At 40.8% G+C, this 21,130-nt stretch overlaps 1 protein-coding gene across 2 annotated transcripts; it reads right to left on the bottom strand.

Annotated features, from left to right (window-relative positions):
• Positions 1 to 697: 697 nt before the first annotated feature.
• On the bottom strand, positions 698 to 21,118 carry polq (polymerase (DNA directed), theta). Of its 2 annotated transcripts, XM_030728677.1 has the most exons (36): positions 20,989 to 21,118; positions 17,535 to 17,634; positions 17,302 to 17,404; positions 16,745 to 17,214; positions 16,421 to 16,650; positions 15,528 to 15,704; positions 15,152 to 15,282; positions 14,894 to 15,050; positions 14,495 to 14,606; positions 14,204 to 14,405; positions 13,986 to 14,127; positions 13,697 to 13,843; positions 13,117 to 13,329; positions 12,536 to 12,678; positions 12,155 to 12,344; positions 11,834 to 11,976; positions 11,487 to 11,680; positions 11,054 to 11,178; positions 10,325 to 10,568; positions 8,009 to 9,551; positions 6,291 to 7,926; positions 5,957 to 6,097; positions 5,668 to 5,870; positions 4,768 to 4,975; positions 4,485 to 4,678; positions 4,254 to 4,382; positions 4,006 to 4,180; positions 3,718 to 3,841; positions 3,122 to 3,222; positions 2,943 to 3,025; positions 2,750 to 2,851; positions 2,555 to 2,666; positions 1,619 to 1,743; positions 1,383 to 1,518; positions 1,164 to 1,270; positions 698 to 1,069 (listed from the first exon to the last, which is right to left on the bottom strand). In XM_030728677.1, the coding sequence occupies exons 2-36, from the start codon at positions 17,600 to 17,602 to the stop codon at positions 956 to 958; spliced, it is 8,424 nt and encodes a 2,807-aa protein (XP_030584537.1). In that variant the 5' UTR covers positions 17,603 to 17,634; positions 20,989 to 21,118; the 3' UTR covers positions 698 to 955. The 2 variants fall into 2 exon arrangements, with proteins under 2 accessions (XP_030584537.1, XP_030584547.1); XM_030728687.1 differs by lacking the exon at positions 20,989 to 21,118 and having other exon boundaries at positions 698 to 1,085; positions 17,535 to 17,801.
• Between the last annotated feature and the right edge of the window lie 12 nt (positions 21,119 to 21,130).

Genomic DNA, 21,130 nt, shown 5'->3' with positions numbered 1-21,130 from the left:
AAACACATTTGTTTTAAAAGAAAATCTTTGCTGTTCAAGATTTGTTGTATTTGTTCATGGATGTCTGTGACATGTATTTATTTACTTTTGTTTGGGGTTTTTTTGGTCAGACTGAGCCTGTATTGATGAGCTCTGAGTAATGCACTGGTTAAATAATCAATAATAAACAATAGTCATCCAGAAAGTGTCTCTCTGGGCTTATGATTTGCCCCTTTGTTAAGTTCCACTTTAAAAAAAAAAAAAAAAAAAGGAGTCTTTCAGTCTGTACTGCCTACAGTGGCAACAATGTCAGTGTAGTTTTGAAGGGAATCAGTGAAATTGAACTTTGTATTGAGGATTGAGTAACAGGTTATCATCTGCCTTGGACCTTCTGGCCGAAAGCCGCAACAAAATGCTTCCTCAGCGTTCCTTCATTTTTCTGCACATAGCCAGAGGTGGTGAATTTTGCTTTCTGCAGCAGATGTCTACCATACTGACAACACTTCTTGTGCGATAACTTCATCATTGTAAAACAAAGCAGTGTTAACGGCTGATAATGATGTATGTTTTTGTGCCAGCTCAACCAGTGGTCCAATAAAATGTGAGATTTCAGGATGTCTTCAAAGTCAAAACTGCTTATTCTTTCTTCTAAATCAAACTTTACAACTGATACGGACTGTTTTAAATTTAATACTTCAGATATATTTATAGAGACAAAATACAACATGTAATGGAGTTAGCATTTTTTTAAAACATAATTTGATACAGTACACAGGAAAACTGAATTAAATACATTCAGTAGTTCATTTAGATCTCATGGTGATCAACTAAAAACCATACTTGCATTGTTACATTTCATCATTTGTCATTGTAGTGATTAAAAATATAACATTACATATATTACAACTGAACAAAAAGTGCATTGTTATTTGATTTCAATATAAAATATTAAAGTGTTGTACTAAACTGTAATATTTCATATATCAAGGTCTTGCAGGTTCCCCCAACTGGATCCCACTTTGACTTTAGCCTTAAGCTTCACATACAGTTTCACTGCTGACTCCATCTCTCTCTTGACTATCTGTGCAACCTGACAAAATCAGAGACTGGTATGAGAGACACTTTAAACAGAAACATGCAGCTACTATTCATGAATTGGCAACCCCAAACAGTAATTCCTATACCTGTATGAGGTCTTCTTCAGTGGTTTCGTAGATGAGTTCATCATGCAGCTGCAGGATGAAATAGGCTCCTCTGAGCTGAAATGATCCAGCTCTACGCTGATTACGGGCTGATGTGATTACAGATATGGTTAATTTACAGACTTAAACATGATGCAAGGGTTCTCTCTACCTATATGTGGCACTCATGCAAAAATGGGACAGCAGTCATGTTCAGGTCACCTGAATGTGCGTGCTGATGAGACAGTGGAGCTGCAGGATACGTTTTCCGTAATCGTCTCTGGATGTTCACAGTGGCAAGTTTAACAATATCAGCTGCCGAGCCTTGTACGGTCGTGTTCACTGCCTGCCGCTCTGCCTAAAAAAGTCAAGAGAAGGACGCAGGGAGTGCAAGAAGCTCTGCATGAGTTTTATATCACATGCTTTACATATAAATTCTGACAGGCAAACGTGCTCACATGAGCTTTGATGTGTGCATTGTTGCTGGCGATTCCAGGTAGATATCTCCTGCGGCCCATCAGTGTCTGGACATAGCCGTCCTTTATACAGTTCCTCACAGTCTGTTTAAGAAAAGCACTGATCCCTGAAATGTCAGAACATGTTTTAAAATGAGAATGCATAAGTCACTTTTACTGATTTTAAAGGGACTTGTTTTGTTAAGATTTTATTTTAGTTGACAAAATGAAAAAGAATGTGAAACCAGGATCATTACAGGGAAAATGTAAATACTGTAATATAATATACATATTAAGACCAAGACAGAAGAAATGGGATCAAACACTAGATCAGGCCCAATACCTATGGTACTGTTTAAAAGCTGGAGTTAAAGCTTATCCCATCCCACAATACACCATGGTCTAATGTGCGACTCTACTGTACTGGATTATCAATCCAGCTGCAGGCCTTAGTATGCTCATAGGTTTTAATACTGATAACTGAGACATTAAGAAGTTTACACCTGTATGAATCTAATCTTGATGAGGCTGATAAGATTATTGTGCTGTTATCAGAATGAAAAAAAAAAATGTTACGAACTACAAAATATTCAAAATCATGTTATGCCTCACATGCAAAGCACAAGTAGATGCTTCTTTCCATTTTATTGGCTTAATTTGCTTTTTCTATGCCAGTAGGTCCTGTTAACTGGATTGTCCCATGTACAGTATTTGTTAGTATTATGTATAGCGTGATGCAGAGAATATGCATGCATCCTTCAGGTGGACTCAAAGTGGACAAAGAAAAAGTCACATGGGAACAGCTACGCATGCGTGTTTGCAGCTGTCTGCGTGAGTGTAGCTGTGGCAGTTACCAGAAATACATCACTAATAATAATAATAATAATAATAATAATAATAATAATGAGATATGGGTAACGGGGAAGCCAAGGTGTATACCTTTGTATCTGGCTTTGAAACTCTCAATGTAGCAAGCTGCATCATTCTCCTCCACTCCCATTTGCTCCCCCAGAGACTTCGCTCCCATCCCGTAGATAATGCCATAACAAATCTGCAAACACAGATGCATGTACACCCTGGTGATCTTACATGTATGCATTACCTCGCTGTCTACTCTTTCCAGCCTAGTTGTACCTGTTTTGCCTGTTGTCTGAGGCTGTCATTCACCCTCTCTGGGTCAACACTCTTCCACTCAGCCGCAATGCAGCGAAACACATCTGCTCCTCCATTCAGCACCTGGTAAACACTGCATGTTCACCATCTGAATTTGATTATGGGTTGATATATTGTGTTTTCTTTCCGTTAACCGTATTTAAAAGTCACTGACCTGCAGGAGACGCTGATCCTTTGAGAGGTGAGCCAGCACCCTTAACTCCAGCTGGGAGTAATCAGCTGCTAATATCATTCCACCTACAGTACAGTACAAAGCTTATAGAAGAGTCTGAGGCAAAGCTACAGGAAGGAGAGGTAACCATACATTCAAATGAATAATATTATCACAGTAACCTGAAAAAGGAATGAAGGCATGTCTCATGCTAACAGAGAAGGCTGGGCCTTGTTCTGAAGTTCCAGCTGCACCTGAGGGTACCACAGAGTGTCTCCTCTTTCTGTAACAACAGCATAAGAAAATTGTTACAGCAGGCCAACCTAATACATCACTCTTAACCACTCAACCTTAACTTTTAAAGTGATCAGTTTTAGAAAAGCCCCCACCCAAACATATTTTATTTTCATTTTACCATTGCTTTAGGGTTCTAATACTATAGGTTATTATTAAGTAATATGCCACAATTAAAGGCAGGGAACTAAAACAAACTACTTATCTTGAGACATATTTTTTAGCACAATTGGAAGTACTGTAAAATGAATCAAAAATCTGCAGTTAGTCCTTCATTCCTATAGAAAATTTAATTTATTCAGTGAGAAGTGTGTGTTCTCATTTCCATATTCATCCCATGGCCTCTTGTTTTTTTTTCCCCCCCCGTTTGTTTCTTTGTAACATGCAAAATAATAAATAAAATCTTTTTTTTTTTAAGTTATGAGCAAAACTGGAAAACAAAAAAAAGGTGCAGTAACTTTGATCCAGACAAGTTTTCCCCTACCCTGCTTTGGTTGTCCTGTGGCAGCCATTTTGTGAAGGTGGGCTCTCACCCACCACAGTGGGCATGTGAATCTCAAAGTCTTTGGGGACATTCTGTATGTTCGGCTCAGTGAAGCTCACTCTGCCTGAGGACCGAATGAGCAGAGTCACTGCACGCTTTATATCTACTTCAACAAAAATCGTATTTGACAGTCGTTAAACCTCATAAGGTGTGTCTGCATCAAAGACACGAGATTATTGTAATGAGTGGCGCATGTCAAGTCTTTGTGTATTGGTGTTTGTATTTTACCAGTGGCCGTGTGTGTTTGAGCGATGGGGTATATTCTGTCCATCTTCAGTGTGGGGTGGAACTGTTTCTCCCTCTGTAGAGGGAACACCACTTTAGTCAAGGCGTTAGTGATGCGCCTCCACTCCAGAATTACACCTGGCAACGGGTGCAGCGGGCGAAGCTTCTCCAGAACATCCTGGTTTGAGAATGATTTACAGTACTTAGATGTAGCAGCAGCATCAACTTTGTATAATGCAAAATGTTTTCACCTTTGTGGTGCTGAACTGCTTCCCAAGTCGTACTCTGCCACTGGCCCTCTTCGTGTATCCCAGAGTTTTCTTACTTTTTGATCCACCTACGTCACCATTTGGAGGTAGATGGAGCTCTAAGAACAACACCTACAACATACACATGAGTACACACAAGTTTGTGTTATTGTGCTTTTCGCTGACTAATTTGCAGTTTAGTCACATAGCTGGGATAGAGAAGAGGTGTCAGACCTGTGCTATGTCATCAACACTGGTGAGGGAGAAGCTGTGTCCAGCCAGAGTGTAAGCTTCAGCTTCCAGCACAGACAGTTTGGCTTGCATCACATGTTTTTGTCTTTCACACTCTTCAACACTGAAGCCAACTCCGTTCAATTCCAACAGGGCCAAACAAACCTGGGAAGGCATCTCTATGCTCCTGAATAAATCTGACATATGTGTAAAAAAAAATGTTTAAATAAATGTGTAAATAAATAATATTTCTGTTCAGGTCTTGTAGAATGTGAGCTTTCTATACCCAATGTGCCTTCTTTCCCCAGCATGCCAGTGAGATGATTCATGACGGCGTGTATGAGCACGCTCGTCGTTGCCGCCCTGACGCGAGGACATTGTGAATGTGCATTTCCAAGTCCATCCAGCAGCGGTAATTCTTCTGGACAGTAGACAGTGACCATGTTGGGTAAAGTCCTCTCCTCACTGCCAGGGTCCAACAGCCAGCATGCAACCTGTGATAGAAATTCAAAACTTCAGTACAGAGATCCATCCATCCATCCATCCATCCCTCCCTTCCTCCCTCCCTCCATTCCTCCCATGCCAGCGGTCATAAGGCAAAGGTTGGGGTACTCTGTGGACAGGTCACCAGTCTGCTGCAGTGCTGAATTCCAGTTTGCTAGCTTAAAAAAGTATATCATCCCTTATTGTTTATATAAGTGACAGCCTTGCATCTTTTCAAGGTGCAGTCACAAATCTTTACAGGGGTGTAGTTGAGATCAAAATGAAAGTCCAGTTTGAAGATGGATGTGGTTCGATCTATGAGCACCAAGAGCTAAAGAAATAAACTAGTAATTACTTCTTGGTGCACATGGGTTGAAATGCCACTTTTTCAGCTTGATAAGAGAAATGTGCATTACACAAAAAATATCTTATTTAGTTAAAATTATTAGAATGTTGTTCTATCTACTGATAAAAAAAAAAAAAAGGTCCACAATTTGTTGGACAAAGACACAATTTTTATAGTTTTGCCTACCATCACAGTGAATTTTAAAATCAAACAGTATGTGGCTGAACTGCAAAGTATAATTGAAGGTGTTTTACAAAAAAAAACACAAAACGTTTTTGCCTATTAAATGACCTAACTGTATTTTTATGGAAGTGTCTCAGGTTGCACGTGTGATTTCAGTTTTTTCTGTTTTCTCACCTTTGGGTCTTCACAGTGTCCTTCCAAGCTGATTCCACAGCTCAATACAAGCATCTTGTACACCTGGATGATGTCACACACAACTACCACATGCATTTGATGACCAGCTGATTGTCTGCTCAGACAGGCTTTCACCTGCTCCAGCCTCTCACTTACTGGCAAATTATCATCCAGTGGAGGAGGGGCCAGACTGGAGCTCAGGCCTAACGAGAAGCAAACAGAGTCAACTGAGGAAACACTATTAAGGAGTGAGCTTGCACATCGCCCTGCATGTGTTTTCTGTCACTACCTTTGCTCTGCTCTTGCTGTAGAGAAACATAGTATGCATCTCTTCCTCCCCAGCAGACTGACAATCCAATCAACACAAGTCCTTCGCAGTTCCTTAATGGAAATCCATCAGGCGTGTTGAGCTTGCACTGAGCTGCTGCCCCTGCACAGAAAATAAATGGATGAAGTCGTTGATCTCATCACAAGCTAATTTAGTTGTATTGATGCTGACAAGAAAAAAAAAATACAGGTGCCAAAAAAAAAAAAAAAACCTTGTCAGATGATGCAAGTCTATGAAGTGCTGTGCAACAGTTAAATTTCTCTTATTGTGACATTTGTACTTTGAGTTCAGTTACCTATCTTGTGTTTCCCTCCTATATCCCCCTCAGGCTGCTCTCTCTTTTCACAGGCCAAAGCCAGAGAGTACCGCTGTTTTGTTTTCCACTCTTTAATGAAGGTTTCAAAGAGGTGCCTGTCACTTGCCACATCTATGATGGAGAAGGTCCCAGAGTTGCTAGAACAGAGAGACGCATCCTGGGACAGCTGAAGTGTGAAGCTTTCGTGACGCACAGGTGACTCTGTATCAGAGAGAGGCTGTCGCTGTGGAGAGGATGGAGAAACACAGTCTCGGGGAGGGCTGAGGGTCTTGCTGGTGGATCTGGTTTTCAAATTTGACTGTGGAACAGTTATTAGTTCAGGATTAGGTAGCCTCTTTGATTCCTGTACAAAACAACATTTTTGGTGATCAGTTGTTGATTCTAGCCGTTTATCGTCAGAAACGGAAACTACTATTGATTGATGATTACGGTTTCCTGTGGAAGTTTTAGGGCATTTTGTAATTGCCAATTTTCTTTGAAAGTGGCTTGAAGGAGTCGACTGGTTCAGTGGTGACTGGACAGATGAGGTGGTCAGCTTTATTCTCGGTGTAACAGGTGGTGTTTCCTGAGTTGGAGGAATGAGGTCACCAGCAGAGCCCGGTCTCTCTGGTACATTTTCATTGTCATGTCCTGAAGGTTGTCTCTCTTGGGAGTTACTCGTAGCATTAGTAGATTGCTGTAGCCTCTCTCTTTTTCTGCCTGCTTGTTTTGAGGACTGTAGTACCAGTGGGGCACCTGCAGTGTTTGCAGCAGCAGTGTGTGTTTGAGTGGCTGTGAGGCCTTCTGTTGAGTTTTGCCAGGGCTGGTCAGACATGCTAGGCCAGCGGTCAAAGATCTCTTGTAAACCAGGGCTACAATCAAGTCCACTTTCTGGTGCATTTTGCACAAATGGTTGTTTAAAAACTGGATAATCTGACAATATAGCATCAATTTCCTTTTTATTTTCCTTCTCTTCTCTTTTAGTCTCTACCTCTTTTGCAATTTCACCCTCTCCATTAACCATTTCCTGTCTCCCTCCTGGTTTAGCATCTTTTTGTACGTTATGCTGTTGAATTTTTTTTGGATGGCCTTGATTTTTCTCATGCTCATTTTGAGGTGTAGCAGTAATCTGTGGCCGTACCTGGCAGAGCTCAGATTGTAAATTTGACAGCTGTTCTTCAAAAAGAACATTTTCTGAGTTTACTTGCTGCACTTGCTCTTTTTCAGTTCTGTCTGCATGTCTGAACAAAGTCTGCCTCTCCAGATAGTGTTCACCGACCAACAGCGAGTCACCCCACTCTGACAGGTTAAAGAAAGACTCTCCCCATTGGATTGCTTCCTGCTTTTCTGCTTCCTGGTTGGCAAGCAGCTCGCTGCGTCTTCTCTCCTGGGTTGATGAAGCACTTGCGTTTCTCACCTCCTGGTTTACAGATTCCTCCTTATCTGATTGATCGGGGATCTGGTGTTGGCTCAGATCTGCCAGCAGAGGGCTGTGATACAAGCTGTCAAAAAGGAAGCTGCTGCTTCTATTAAGACTCACGGAAGCAGCCTGATTAGCCTCAGGTGCCTCACCAGAAAATGAACCTTCATTTTCATCTTTATCCATGTTATCACCACCACCCGGCTCAGGGGAAATCTGTTAAAAAGGCAAAAACAAGTATTTTTTAAACAATATCACATTCATAATCATGGCATAATATATGCTTCCAGTCTCTTACCTGGTGGCTGGTATTAAGGATGAGCTCCATCTGGCTATCTGTGAGAGAAATATTGAAAATGGGGTGTGTTTTGTCAGGCCCTTCGAGGCCCTTTGTTCTTTGTATGTTTTCCTCCAGCCCTACAGCTACTTCTAACACTTCACCTTCTCTTCTCTTTTTTGTTTCAACCAATTGATCCATACCTCTATCCTTCTCATCTGCATGTTTGTATGTGTGTTGAATAATGATTCTCTCTGTCTGAGTGTCCAGTTCAAAGCTGTCACCAAAACTCTCTTCTCCCATTTTAACGTCTCCCTCAATTTCTTCATCTGTCCTATCTCCTCCATATAGCTCGGGAGATGAAAATGTATTTCTGCCATCTACTCTTCTTCGCTTTGCCTCAGGAACAGTGGCAGAAGAGTCCAACAGGGGAGACTCTAACGTATCTGGATTTGTAGGTGCAGAAATACGAGGAGGAGTTTCTTGCATAGGGCCAGGGGCAGGAACAGTTACTGGCACCTGACTTGAAGGTGCTGAATTTTGGGCTGAAAAAACTATTGGAGGTTTTGAGTGTGATGTCTCTTCAGTCTCAGCATTATCTTTCAGGGTTTTGTCAGTGTGTATGGAGTGGAGGACTTTTCTTAAGGCTCTCGAGTGCTTCAGGCAGGCTTCAGACTGAACGGGTGAGACAATAAGCCCTTTCACGGTCCTTGTTGAAACTATTTGCTGCTGTTCTACTCGAGATATCGGGGCTCTAAAGCGTGGAAGCGGCATTGGAGAAGGTGAGGCCTGAGGCTGTGGTACCACTACAGGCACGGGGCTAGTTACAATCTCAGCCAGTTCCTGTGTTAGGCTCCTTTCAGGAACAGGCTGATTTGCTAGATGATTCTTCGGTCTGATTGTGACAGTAACGCCATCTGTCTCTCCTTCTTTTGGCTTTGCTTTCTGGCACGCTTTCCCTTCCTGCTCTGACCCCATGTTCTCTGCTTTTTCACCTGGATTTTCTGTGGCATTTCTTATTGATTTATTTGCCAGTGCTTTCGATGTTTCGTTGTCTCTTTCCAATGGAACTTCATAGATTGTTTGCCTGATTTCAGGTTCAGACCTGCATTCCTTCATGGGATCTTCCAATATTCTCTTTGATTCCATCACTTTAAACTTCCCCTGTTCTTTACCTGCTTCTTCTTCTTGCCTACTATTCCTTTCCTCCATTTGCACTTTAGCCATCTTTTTATCACTTTTAAAGGCTTCCCTAATCTCCTCCCCATGCTTACAGTTTGTCTCTGCTTCTTGTGCACTGAGACACGAGGAGGATGAAGTGTCTGAATCCTTGCTGTGACGGTCATCAGGGCCGTTTACAGCAGGAGCCTCAGCAGGAAGAGTTGTAGGATCCCAATGAATTCCTAACTGGGCCAGGTCTTCTTGAAGAAGGAGCCTTGCCTCAGACACTATTTCAACAGCTGCCTCCTGTTCTGTGAGAGCCCGTCCACCGGTCACCCAGACGCATCGGAGGCTTCGTCTCTCAGCTGCCTCCACTTCACTCTCATCCACAGCACGCTTGGAGCTGATGAAGACAGTGAAGCACTGGTTTTAAAGTTTTAGTTTGTTTCAGTTTTAATTTGACTTTTTTGTCAATTTAAGGCCATTTTCTTAAACACAATATACTTTGCAGTATGTATTTATCTACAGCAGGTAAACACATGCTGCAAAGAGTAGTAAGGATAGCAGAAAAAAAAATCATTGCCTCTCCAGAGCAAAGAGGCTCATCAGGGACCATTCTCATCCCAGCGACCACCTCATTCGACTGCCGCCTTCTGGAAGAGGTACAGGAGCATGAAAAGCAGGCTGAAAAACAGCTTCTTTGCATGGACCATCAAGCTACTCAGCACCCATAATAAACTTTCAGCAGTCACTGAACACTGCTGATCCCAGTGCAATATCAATAACTCTTTGACTCTAATAGTATGATAGTTCAGCAGTGCTTCCCGTCTAGTATGCCTGTGCCTACAATGAGAAAGTTTATCTTACCTTATAAATAGAGCTTTTCCTTCTTTAAATAACTTAAATTAATAAAATCAAACCAATCTGTTGTCATAGTTAAAGATGACTAAAGAGATACAATATTAGATTTGCTGTTTAACCCTTAAATCATTTTTATGCAGAATGGAGTATATTTAAAAGAAGATTTAGCAGATTAGTTGTTTACAAAGTTCAAAATGGATGTCACCATCTGCACAGACAGCAGAGATGTCTGTGCAAATAAGAACAATTGTTCAGGGACTATTATCTTTGTTTTCTGAATATAGCTTCATATCTTTAACATAAATACACACCTACCTCTTAAATGGAACGGCATTTCGCAAGGCCTTCTCAACATCAGCTACGGTAGCCCTGGCTAGTTCTGCGACAGTGCAGAGGCCTTGGGCATAGAGCGCTCTGGCTCGAGTTGCATTCAGAAGGGAAACTCTGACCAGGTCAACCAGCTCCCTCTGAACTCCAAAGCTCAGCCGGGTCTGGTACTGTGACAAAAGCAGTTCCATGTTGTGCCAGCCGAGACGCTTGCAGAACACAGTTACCATACCTGAGGGGATGCAGTCACTTGGTTAGTAACATATTGCTTTTTGTTCTGTTTTTCTTTAGTGTCCTGTTGTGATTACATAGATCACTGATGATAAACAATATAATCTAGATAATGTTGACCCATAGAAACTTGAGGCAAATTAAAGCAACTTAACTACTTAGCCTGAATTACCTTAAGAAATCAGAGACCACCTCACACTAACCTGACCCAAAAACATGAACACCTATGAATGATGAATACATAAGTTGTGTATATAGGTTTAAAAACATGCATGTAAGATCTAATGGATATAATTATATCCTGCATATCTCCCACTCAAAAGTGTTCCTGCCTCATGCATCAAGCTACTGTTCTTGTTAATGCCCTTGTCCAAAATGTAAAGGGAGTGTATTCTACAGTGTAACATGTGCTCTGCTGTAAGCCTCAGAAAACCTTTACACTCAACCATCCAGAGTTGCAGACACTCAACACTCTTAAGTATGCACCTGCATACGTGGAAGCAGACTGCTGGAGAGACTGTAGCTGCCCGCGACTGCAGTTGTATTTGTTTGCAACAGTTCCCAAAGGCACTTCATTCACCAGATCCTGTAGTACAAGAGTGGTGAAAAACCTGAGAAGAAATGAAAGAGGATGGGAGTTACAAAGGATTCAGTCTAACAAAAGAATATAACTTTGCCAGTAAGGAAATACATCCCTTAATTGTTTTTTTGCCATGCTTCTCATAGCATAGGGTCACAATGTTGGGAATCACTAAGCACACAGTGAACACATGAACAATATAATGCATTCCAGTACTAAACCCTGATTCATCAATAACACTTCAAGGCTTGTTAGTAGTTTGATTTTCTGAAAACGTGAACTGAAAGCTAAATGGAAAGGATATTAAGCAACTATGTGATGTACATAAATGCACGTTACCGTTTATGAATAGCCATTTGTCTGTGCTGATTTTCTGTCTTGGCAACAAGTTTGCCACTGACAGATCGTGCCAGAAAGCCTTCCTGGACACCAACCAGTTCTGCCACTCTCTTCATTGATGAGGACAGCTGCTCCCACAGACAGAAGAACTGATACCAATCTATGGTGGTCCACTCTGCATACAAAGGAGTAATCTGGGGAGAATTTGGACACAATATTTCAAATACTTAGCTTTGGAGCAGCATGTACATTGGGAGTTATAAGAGAGGTGTACTGTCAACTCAAAACACTTTGTTAGCTATAATACAGTCAACAGAAAATGTTCCAACAAGTTTTAATATGTGTACCAGGTACAAAGTGTGCAGATCATTTTCCAGGACAAAGCCCTTCATGGCCCGCTGGAGATCTGCAAATATTCCTAGAGCTTCAGGAGGAGAGAGGGAGGAAGAAAGCGTGGCAGCACCAAGTTGGGTTGGACAGTACCGCTCATCTGGATATGCAAAGACATAGACAGATACTCATACTCTTTTATTCCTTAACTGTGAAATCTATTTTAAAATATAAGTTTCTACCAGAACACAACATTACTGAAGGCCTATTTCTCATGTGCCAGTTTACCAGTGTTATCACTACAGATGATAAGAATACTATCAAAACTGTGGTATTACCTCGTCCATCTTTTTGAATATTAATGAATTCATTCTCCATCAGCCATTCAACACAGTCCTCAATAGATCCTTTGCTGGTCTCTTCTTTAGAGTCTTTTTTAGTGTCACATTTCATGCTGGCAGCCAGAAGTGAGCACGAAGCATACGATCTCACATCTTGTGGAGTGCTGGCTACACCTCCAACAATTATCTGTGTATCAGAATAAAGGGAATAGGAGACAGAAAACAATTATAGACCTCTTGATGCAGCTGCTTGTTTAATCATAGTGAGGTAAACTACCTTGACCATACATCAGTGAAACTAATGCGATATCTATCGTAAAAGGATAAAATAATTTATTATGATCACAACCCGTTCCTATTGTTGTCAATTAATCATACCTCCAGGATGGCTCGTAGCATGCTAGTGGTAACACCTTCGCCTTCTCTTCTCACCAGGCAGCTGCTGATTGGCTGAAGAGCACCTTTAAGGAGGCTGATACCTTTCTGACGCTCTGCCTCCTTACACACCAGCACACTTTCACCTAGAAGGAAAGAAATGATGAGTCACAAAACAAGATTCTAATTTTTAATTCATTTTACAAACAAAATACATTTTCCATCCATCCATCCTCTTCCACTTAAAGCTGACATAAGAGACAGGGTACACCCTGTACAGGTCGCCAGCCTGTCACAGAGCTAACACAGAGACAGCCATTCACACCTATGGGCAATTTAGAGTCACCAGTTAACCTAACCCCAGTAACTGCATGTCTTTGGACTGTGGGAGGAAACTGGAGTACCTGGAGGAAACCGATGCAGACATGAGGAGAACATGCAAGCTCCACACAGAAAGGCTCGGGCCAAGGTGGATTCGAACCCAGATGTCCTTCTATCTGTGAGGCAACAGTGCTAACCACCACGCCACTGTGCTGCCCACAAATATATATACATTTTATTTATTCATAAAAAACTTTCCATACCTGTAGTGTCAATTCCCTTTCTCCCTGCCCGTCCAGCCATCTGTTTGTATGTGAGCGGATCCAGCAAGTGGCCACTGAATGTAGGAGTTCGAATGATGACCCTGCGAGCTGGGAGATTAACCCCTGAGGAGAGGGTCGAGGTAGCAGCTAGGACTCTGATCATGCCCTGGCGAAAAGCTCCCTCCAACACATCACGCTCATCAAACGTTAAACCTGCAGAGTCAAACATTCATTTGTGTACATACTCAAAAAAAAAAAAAAAAAAAAAAACCTGTTACATTTAGTCTAGCAGTGGTTCTCAAACTGTGTGGCGGGCCCCAGTGGCAGAACACAGATGACCAGTTAGCAAATAGGAAGTGAAACTAAGTTGAATCAATATAATAATATCAAGAAAAATTAACAGATTGCTGGTGATATTCTGCTGACCTTATTTTAAGCAAAATTTCTTTTTATCATCAATTATTGATAAAACTTTCTGAGTATGGCGCATCAATATTTTTTGGTTTCTAATGCCAGAAAAGGTTTAAGATCCACTGGACTAAATTCAGCTGTGGTTAAAGCACTGCATGAATGTGTTCACCAGCGTGGTGGAAGGCCACGCCCCACGGCACAGTGCGCTGCAGAACAGGATCCAAACCAGCTGGAGTTCGTTTCAACTGGGCTATTACATCCACTAGTCCCTCCTGATCCAGACGCACCGGCTGAGGCTCAGCTTCACCCCGATGGTCTGAGAAAAAGACATCATAACCTAAAATTTAATATACAGTTCTGTGTGACACTCCAAAAAACAAGTTTAACGTGCACAATGGCACACACTACAACAGGCTGTTGTTCTACTCATTCTGAAATATGTATCAAATTTCACATACCAGTATGTCTGAGGTTATAAAACTCTCTTGCGATAGTGTCTGCCAGTTTCTCACACCAGTTCTTAGAAGGACAGAACAGCAGCACACAGTGGCCTTCTCTCGCTGTCTCATAGCACAAGCTCACTATATGGTCATCATCACCCTTTAAGCAGTAGAGTCCATTAAAATAGTACTATTCATGAAAAAGTATCTCTCATCTCTGGACTATTCTAAGTTACCTTAACATGGAGTGCAGGAGAGAACTGTCGGACCAGAGACAGGCTCTGGTCATAGAGGTTGCAGCCCACCTTGAGGTGCTCCTGCAGGGGTACAGGTCTATAGTCTGTCTGGTAAAGCTCTGCACCTAACCAGCTAGCCAGGAGCGAGAGGTTTGGCAAAGTGGCACTCATGCCTATTATTTGAACCCCCTCAGAAAGAGACCTGCAAAAAGAAAAATTAACACATTTGGCAGAAGAGCAAAATTAAGAAAAAGTCAGACAAAAAAAAAAAAATAATTAATGGGCACAGACCCCGTGGTGTTCTGCTTCTGTGAGATGTAGCGAATTTTGGTTAAGAGCAATTCTAGCAGGTATCCTCTTCCAGAATCTCCAACCATATGGAGCTCATCTACTACCACCATACCTTAAAGCACAAAAATAACAAACTCAAACTCATTCTCTGTAAACTATATGCATGAATGCACACAATTAGGGCTACAAATAGCAATAATACTTTTTACAATTTAATGTATTGCTTTGTTAAATTACTCAATTAAAAATTAACTTCAGTCTACAAAATGCCTACAAATAACCCAAAGGTTCAGTTTACACTGATATAAGTGAGGAAAGAAGGTTAACCAAATGTTTGGCATGAATTTTCTGTCAACTACTCAATCATTTCAGTACTAACAACTACAGCAAATGTATTACCTAGAAGATCCATTCTGTCCTCTTCAATGAGTCTGTTAATAAGAGAGTTGGCTTTTTCTATGGTGCAAACAGCTACATCAAGAGCTGTGAACCCTCCAGCAGCAGAGGTGCTGCCCATGTACCCTTCCACCCGAACTCCTGCCTCTTCAAATATGCTCTACAAGGTAAGATTCACAGATGTGTCAGATGAGATATACACACAGAAAATACATTGTCCATAACCATACAGATGCAGTTTTCTGTCCACTGCTCACACACCTGAAGGTAGTGCATCTTCTCTTTGGCAACAGATACAAATGGCAGAATGAAGAGTGCTTTCCTCTTTGTCTCCAACACACGCTTTAACATCAACAGCTCTGACACCAGAGTTTTCCCAGCACTAGTAGGAGCTGAAGATTTAAAAAAAAAAAAAAAAAAGATTACAAAGATTTCCCCAACTGATGCACCCATGTTAACTCACAGTTCCTCCAGCAAGCCTCCTCTCTCCTCGTTCCTCTCTCCCTCAGATGCACTTTAGAAATCTTAATCTTAATCTTAAAGATGGTGGCTTGAGATAAATTTCTTGGCCACAAACAGGAGGACGCAGGAGAGAATAAATAAAACATAAAATGTTGAACAATTTTGAGATTCTTACCAGAGTACACCAAGTTGCCTCCCTGCAGCACCTGTCCAACAGCAAGGCACTGAGCCTGCCACTCAAACATGCAAGTCACTCCATGTTTCTGGTAGCGCTCCAGGACAGGTTTTGGTAAGCCCCAGCTGGATAACAACAGCTTTTTGGCTTGGTCAGCAGGGGCGCACAAGGCAGGACCTACAGCAGAGCACAAGGTATTCCTTTTACTCTTAGTATTAAATCAAAATCTGCTATCACGAAGTATTCCACTGTGGAAAGAAGATGTCTGTTTACACCAGAGATCTGATCATATATCCAATATAAATCCAGTTTACTGTCTGATCTGGGCACATGTTGACAATCATTCATACAAGCAGGGCCTCAAAACTGTGTTCACTGGTTTCACCACTGCCTTTGATGATATTTAATATGAGGCACTTCACTGCACTGGACTATTGTTTTTATTATTATTTTAGCCAATTATGATGCGTGTATTTTGTGTGTGTGTGTCTTTTTCATTCTTCTCTGAAAACCTGTTTCTGTGTTGTGTAAAACAGTTTGAACTGCTTTGTTGGTGACTGGTGCTACACAAACAAACTTGCCTTTCCTTAAGCTCATTAAAGGGAAGTAGTTTGGAAATGTTGCTAAGACAGTATGAACTGAAATGAAATTATGATGTAAAGTTGGGTCTTCCTATATTACCTGATATTGAAACCGTGCCCCTGAAAAGAATTTACTCATCATATCAAATTTTAGAACCTTGATTATTTCAATTTTGGGTTTACAGCTTGCGCACTCCTGAACTGTGTGCAGTAAAACACACAATAGTTCTTCTGCGTCTACACTTTTGTCCAACAGCCAGCTGAACAGTTAATCTAGCTTCACGGTTTTATGTCAGCTCCCAAGGACTTTACCTGGAAGAGGTAACGTGTCACTGAGAGTGCTGAGCTCTAAGCCACTGGGGACTGTGAGCACAGAGGCGGACTGATTCTGTAACGATCGCTGGAGTTTGGCCCTCTTCATAGCTGCTGCGAGACGGGTGGGGCTGAACAAGATGTAGTCCCTGGATACATCAGCATTCTTATTTGACCCACTTTTGTCTTTGCTAAAAGCAGAACTCTTTCTTTTTGACATAACCTCATGCCTGTGAAACAAAGCAAGAGAGAAGAATATGTTCACAGAAAAGTTAAGAAGCACACTAAATAAATAATGCAAAAATTAGATGAGTTAAGATATACATGCTGGAACTGCCTGTTTGCTGACTAATTTGTGTATTCTGACAAGCTATGACGTTGACACAGGCAGAAGGAAGCTTTGGGGGTTTTTTTGGAATGCTCTGTGGATGCTCCACTTCCTCCGAGCCCTCACTGAAGAGAAGTTTCTGAGCAAGGTCTTTGCAGTCAGCTCTCCATCTTGCTCTCTTACTATCCCCTCTAGGCTCACAGACTCCATCCATAGGGGAAGGGTCTCTGTGGGGTCCTTGGTTCGCAGGCTGAAGAGATGTTCTGCCCCTGATCTGGACCAAATCGCTCTCCTTATTTTGTGCAACTGGTGCAAGGGGGCGTAAAGTGGCAAAGGCTGATGGTTCTTCCTGAGCATGTCTGTTTATTGCACTATTTATTGTGGGCTTCACAGTGTCTAGAGCCTGCAGGATCTCTTCACTGAGAGCTAAAGAGGACTCCCCCAGCAGAAACGCAGCTCCTCCATTCTAAGACAAAAAAAAACAATGCATGTGATTTGTGATCTGTATAAATCGAAGAGGAGAAAAGAGAGTAAAATAGACTGTCACACTCACTGTGCGGCTATCTATACTGCTGTTCCGTGATCTGTTTGTTTTGTCTGACAGGCAGCAGATCTTTTGTCTGTCTACCTTTGGTGGCTCATCATGAGCTTGGACGCTGTGTGCAGAAATAAGCGTATTTATTACTACTACAGGTACGACTGGCGATTAGAATTATATACATGTCTCCAGGCAACAACAGAGTCATCATAAATATCCAGATAAATTAAGTTAAACAGGTTTCCTACCTTGTTTTCTTTTTGATCTGGTGCTGGCCCATGTAGCTCCTCTTTTTCTGAGGACCCGAAGTGCTCATGCTGAGGAAACAGCGCAGGTTTTAATGAAAGCCTGAGGAAATGGATGTAAATTAGCATGTCATAAATTTAACTCTCGACACAAGCTTATATACTATATTTAATGTTTACTAAAAGAAGCGAAAACAAGCATCACCGCCGAAGCAATTATTTTAGTTGTTACAAATGAACTTTTGGTTGGGTAAACAAAAATCAAATAGACCGCCGTCCCGGTGTTTCACTAAAACAGTCCGACGGAATACATGCTACGCCTTCTAAAGTTCCATTTAGCGTTACTTTTGCTACTAATATTAATAGTCATAGTCTACTGTGATAATAAATATAATACTAAATACTGATTATGTGTTTCCAGTGATGGAAGAAGTACTTTTACTTCTAAAAGCGGGATTATCACAATTTAAAGCAGCCTACTTACGTACCTTACGTACTGAACCTTACAATATAAAATTAAAAGTATCCATAATAATAATAATAATAATAATAATATAATAATAATAATACATTTTATTTGTAAGCACCTTTCATGACACCCAAGGACACTTTACAGGGTTAAAATGAAAAAAATCACATAAACCACAAACAGAAACTACAATGACCAAAGGAACTAAAGCAAGCATGCAATCTCGAACAGGTAAGTTTTGAGTTGTGATTTGCAAACATTACATATTAAATGGGTTCAATACTGTTCTTAATGTTATAGCCTACTACTGGATTGTTGCTACCGAACAAGCGAGCATTTCAGTTTTGTGGCTGACTAGGGCAGAGGTGAACTAATTTTATATGCTGTCTGGTGGTTTAATTTATTATGCAGACTTACTAAGTGTTTTAATCAGTTTTCATTAAATAAACAGGTGGCTGTATGTGTCTGTATTGTGTGTGTGTGTGTGTGTGTGTGTTTATTTTTAAAGTGCATGAGCTATTTATCCCATAAGCTCTATATTCTTGAACATTTCATCTGTAAAAAGATATTGTTAAATAGTCTTGGCTACTTGCAGTCACCATTAAATAAATGTGTAAACAAAAGGTTGTAACTCATGTGTTAAAAATTCTGAATTGACTATGGAGTTAAGAAACCATCCATAGAAAAATATATTATTATATTTTATATATTATGAAATGTTTTTTTAATTTTTTGTTTGCATCCAATTTAGCTATACTTCCTGTTCCATACTGTATACATGGTGACAATGTAAAAATAGGCATTCACACTGATTATAACAAAGAGCAGTATAATATATTGTGATGTATATCTAGTGTAAAATAATACTAATAATTGACAAATTAAATAGAATAAACACAATGTATGTTGTTAAATGCATATTGAAATGATGATGGTTTTAGATTTTGACAGAATGAACTATGCTCCAGAATATTTACTGAAAAATACATGTGGCCTAAATTCAGAAGAATTACTATATGTTAAAATTTTGAAAATTAAACCTAAACATTGGGTCACTGGGTCTGTTGTGAAGTGCTACTCCTTTTATTTTGTGGAAATAATATGTAAGACGAAAAATAGTATCCCCTCCTTTTACAAAGAATTGGACATTTTAGATTTATTTCTTCTGATCCCATTACAGTAATTACAGTACAGACATCTTAAGAAAGTGTCATGGTCCTGGGCCGGTGGCCCAGTGTTTTGAGTTCCTTTTTGTGAAGTTCTGTTTTTGTTGTATGTTCTGGTTGTGTTTCTTAGTTTTTCTTATGGTTTCGCTTCTCAGTTTGTTGGAGTTTTATATTCTGTTCTTGGTTATATTTATTATAGTTATTTGTTTTTTCCCTGTGTTCTGGTCTTCCCGTGTCTTGTGCTCCTGTGTCTGTGTTTCTCTTTGTGTCTGTCTCCCCGTGTCTCGACCCCTGTTTAGTTGTGCCAGTCCTCATAGGTTTTAAGTCTGTGTGTACCATGTTGGGTTACTTCCTGTTTTATTTTGACAGTCTCGTGTTCCCTGTACTTTAATTTTGCTTCCCCTGTGTTATTTCATTTGTTGCACCTGTTGTTCCCTGCTGTTTCCACTTGCTCTGATTACCTAGTGTGTGTATTTAAGTCCTGTTTTTCCTCTGTTCTCTGTTGTGTCTTTCCTCTGCTTTGTTTTTAGTTTTAGTTCTGGCACCTGTCCAGCCCCAGTGTGGTTATGCTTATTGTTTTCTTGTCCCATTCATCCAATAAACTCATGTAAAATTCCAGTTTTGTCCAGAGTCCTGCACTCTGGGTCCATCCTCTCTGACCACACAGCATTCATGAATCACACATCAGTCCAAAAAAACCTATTTGGGATTGGAGATTTGCTCCAATCATTGCTCTGTGACAGTGTCTCACATTCTACATGTGCTGGCTCAAAATGGTAAGATTTCTACAAAATGTTTCCTGCTGTCTGTAGGTTACCACAGCCTAATGTGGTGTTGTATTGTTTTGTTTTTTTTTCTTTATCTCAGTCTACAGAACACAAGTTCTCCTGCTCTGGCAAAAAAAAAAATGTCCTTTTCATTTGAAGGTTTAATTTTCTAAAGGTATTATCATAGATTAAATCACTGATTCACAACTGGGCTGTTAACCAAGTGCACAAAAATCAGATTATGATAGGAGTCATATTTCAGAGGAGTAGCTCTTCTAAGGAAGCACTGAGCAACAAACTGGGCTCTAAAATTGCTCCCGAGTTTTGTGACAAATGGCCATAGAAGCTAGAATTAAGGATTATTCTATTAAGATTTTCCAATCTATAAAACTGAATACACAATTCAAGGGTACTCTCTGGGTTCTCTCTGGGTACTCCAGCTTCCTCCCACAGTCCAAAGTCAAGGTTTGGTTGATTGGTGAATCTACATTGCCTATAGGTGTGAATGGTTGTCTCTCTGCCCTAAGACAGACTGGCAGCCTGTCCAGGGTGTACCCTGCCTCTTGCTCATTGGCCGCTGAGATCCCCCTTCCGATAAAATCTACCCCCTCTGTTTGCAACGCAAGTGAAAAATGTCAATCAGAGCATTGACGTTAACTCAAGCATGTCTTTCCCGTAGGTGCATATTACATTCTGGGAGGGGCTATTTCTGTGATTCAGAGAAATACTTAGGAAGTAGTACTCAGCTCCTCTGAATGCTGTTTCCAAATAACATAAGTCACATTCATATTTGGCATGGTTATGAACAAAAAGGCTTATTCTGAGGTAAATCTTCACCGTGTGTTGGTGCTAAAATGGCTCAATGTGAATATTTCCCTTTTTTTTTTAATTGGAGGAGAGACGGTACCGTATGATTTAATTGCCCTTTGTGGCTTTTGTATACTCAGCATGATTGACGAACCTATGCCGGGTAGTCACAGAAACAATTACCCCATACTTACCACAATTACCACTATCTAACGGACTTTTGGTACACTTCTGTTCATATTTCCTACCTTTAAGCCAGTAAAAAGTTCGGTTTATGTTAACTATTCTGCTCAATCCAGTCTGCAGTTATTTTTACCGCCTGTGTTTGCAGCCTGGGGTATTCGCTGCAGCTGACGAAACGCCAGGAGTTTGAGCCGGAGGGGATGTGGG

Source organism: Archocentrus centrarchus, chromosome 1, assembly GCF_007364275.1.
Source record: "Archocentrus centrarchus isolate MPI-CPG fArcCen1 chromosome 1, fArcCen1, whole genome shotgun sequence".
NCBI classification, from domain to species: domain Eukaryota; kingdom Metazoa; phylum Chordata; class Actinopteri; order Cichliformes; family Cichlidae; genus Archocentrus; species Archocentrus centrarchus.
This window is presented reverse-complemented; position numbering and strand designations above follow the sequence as displayed.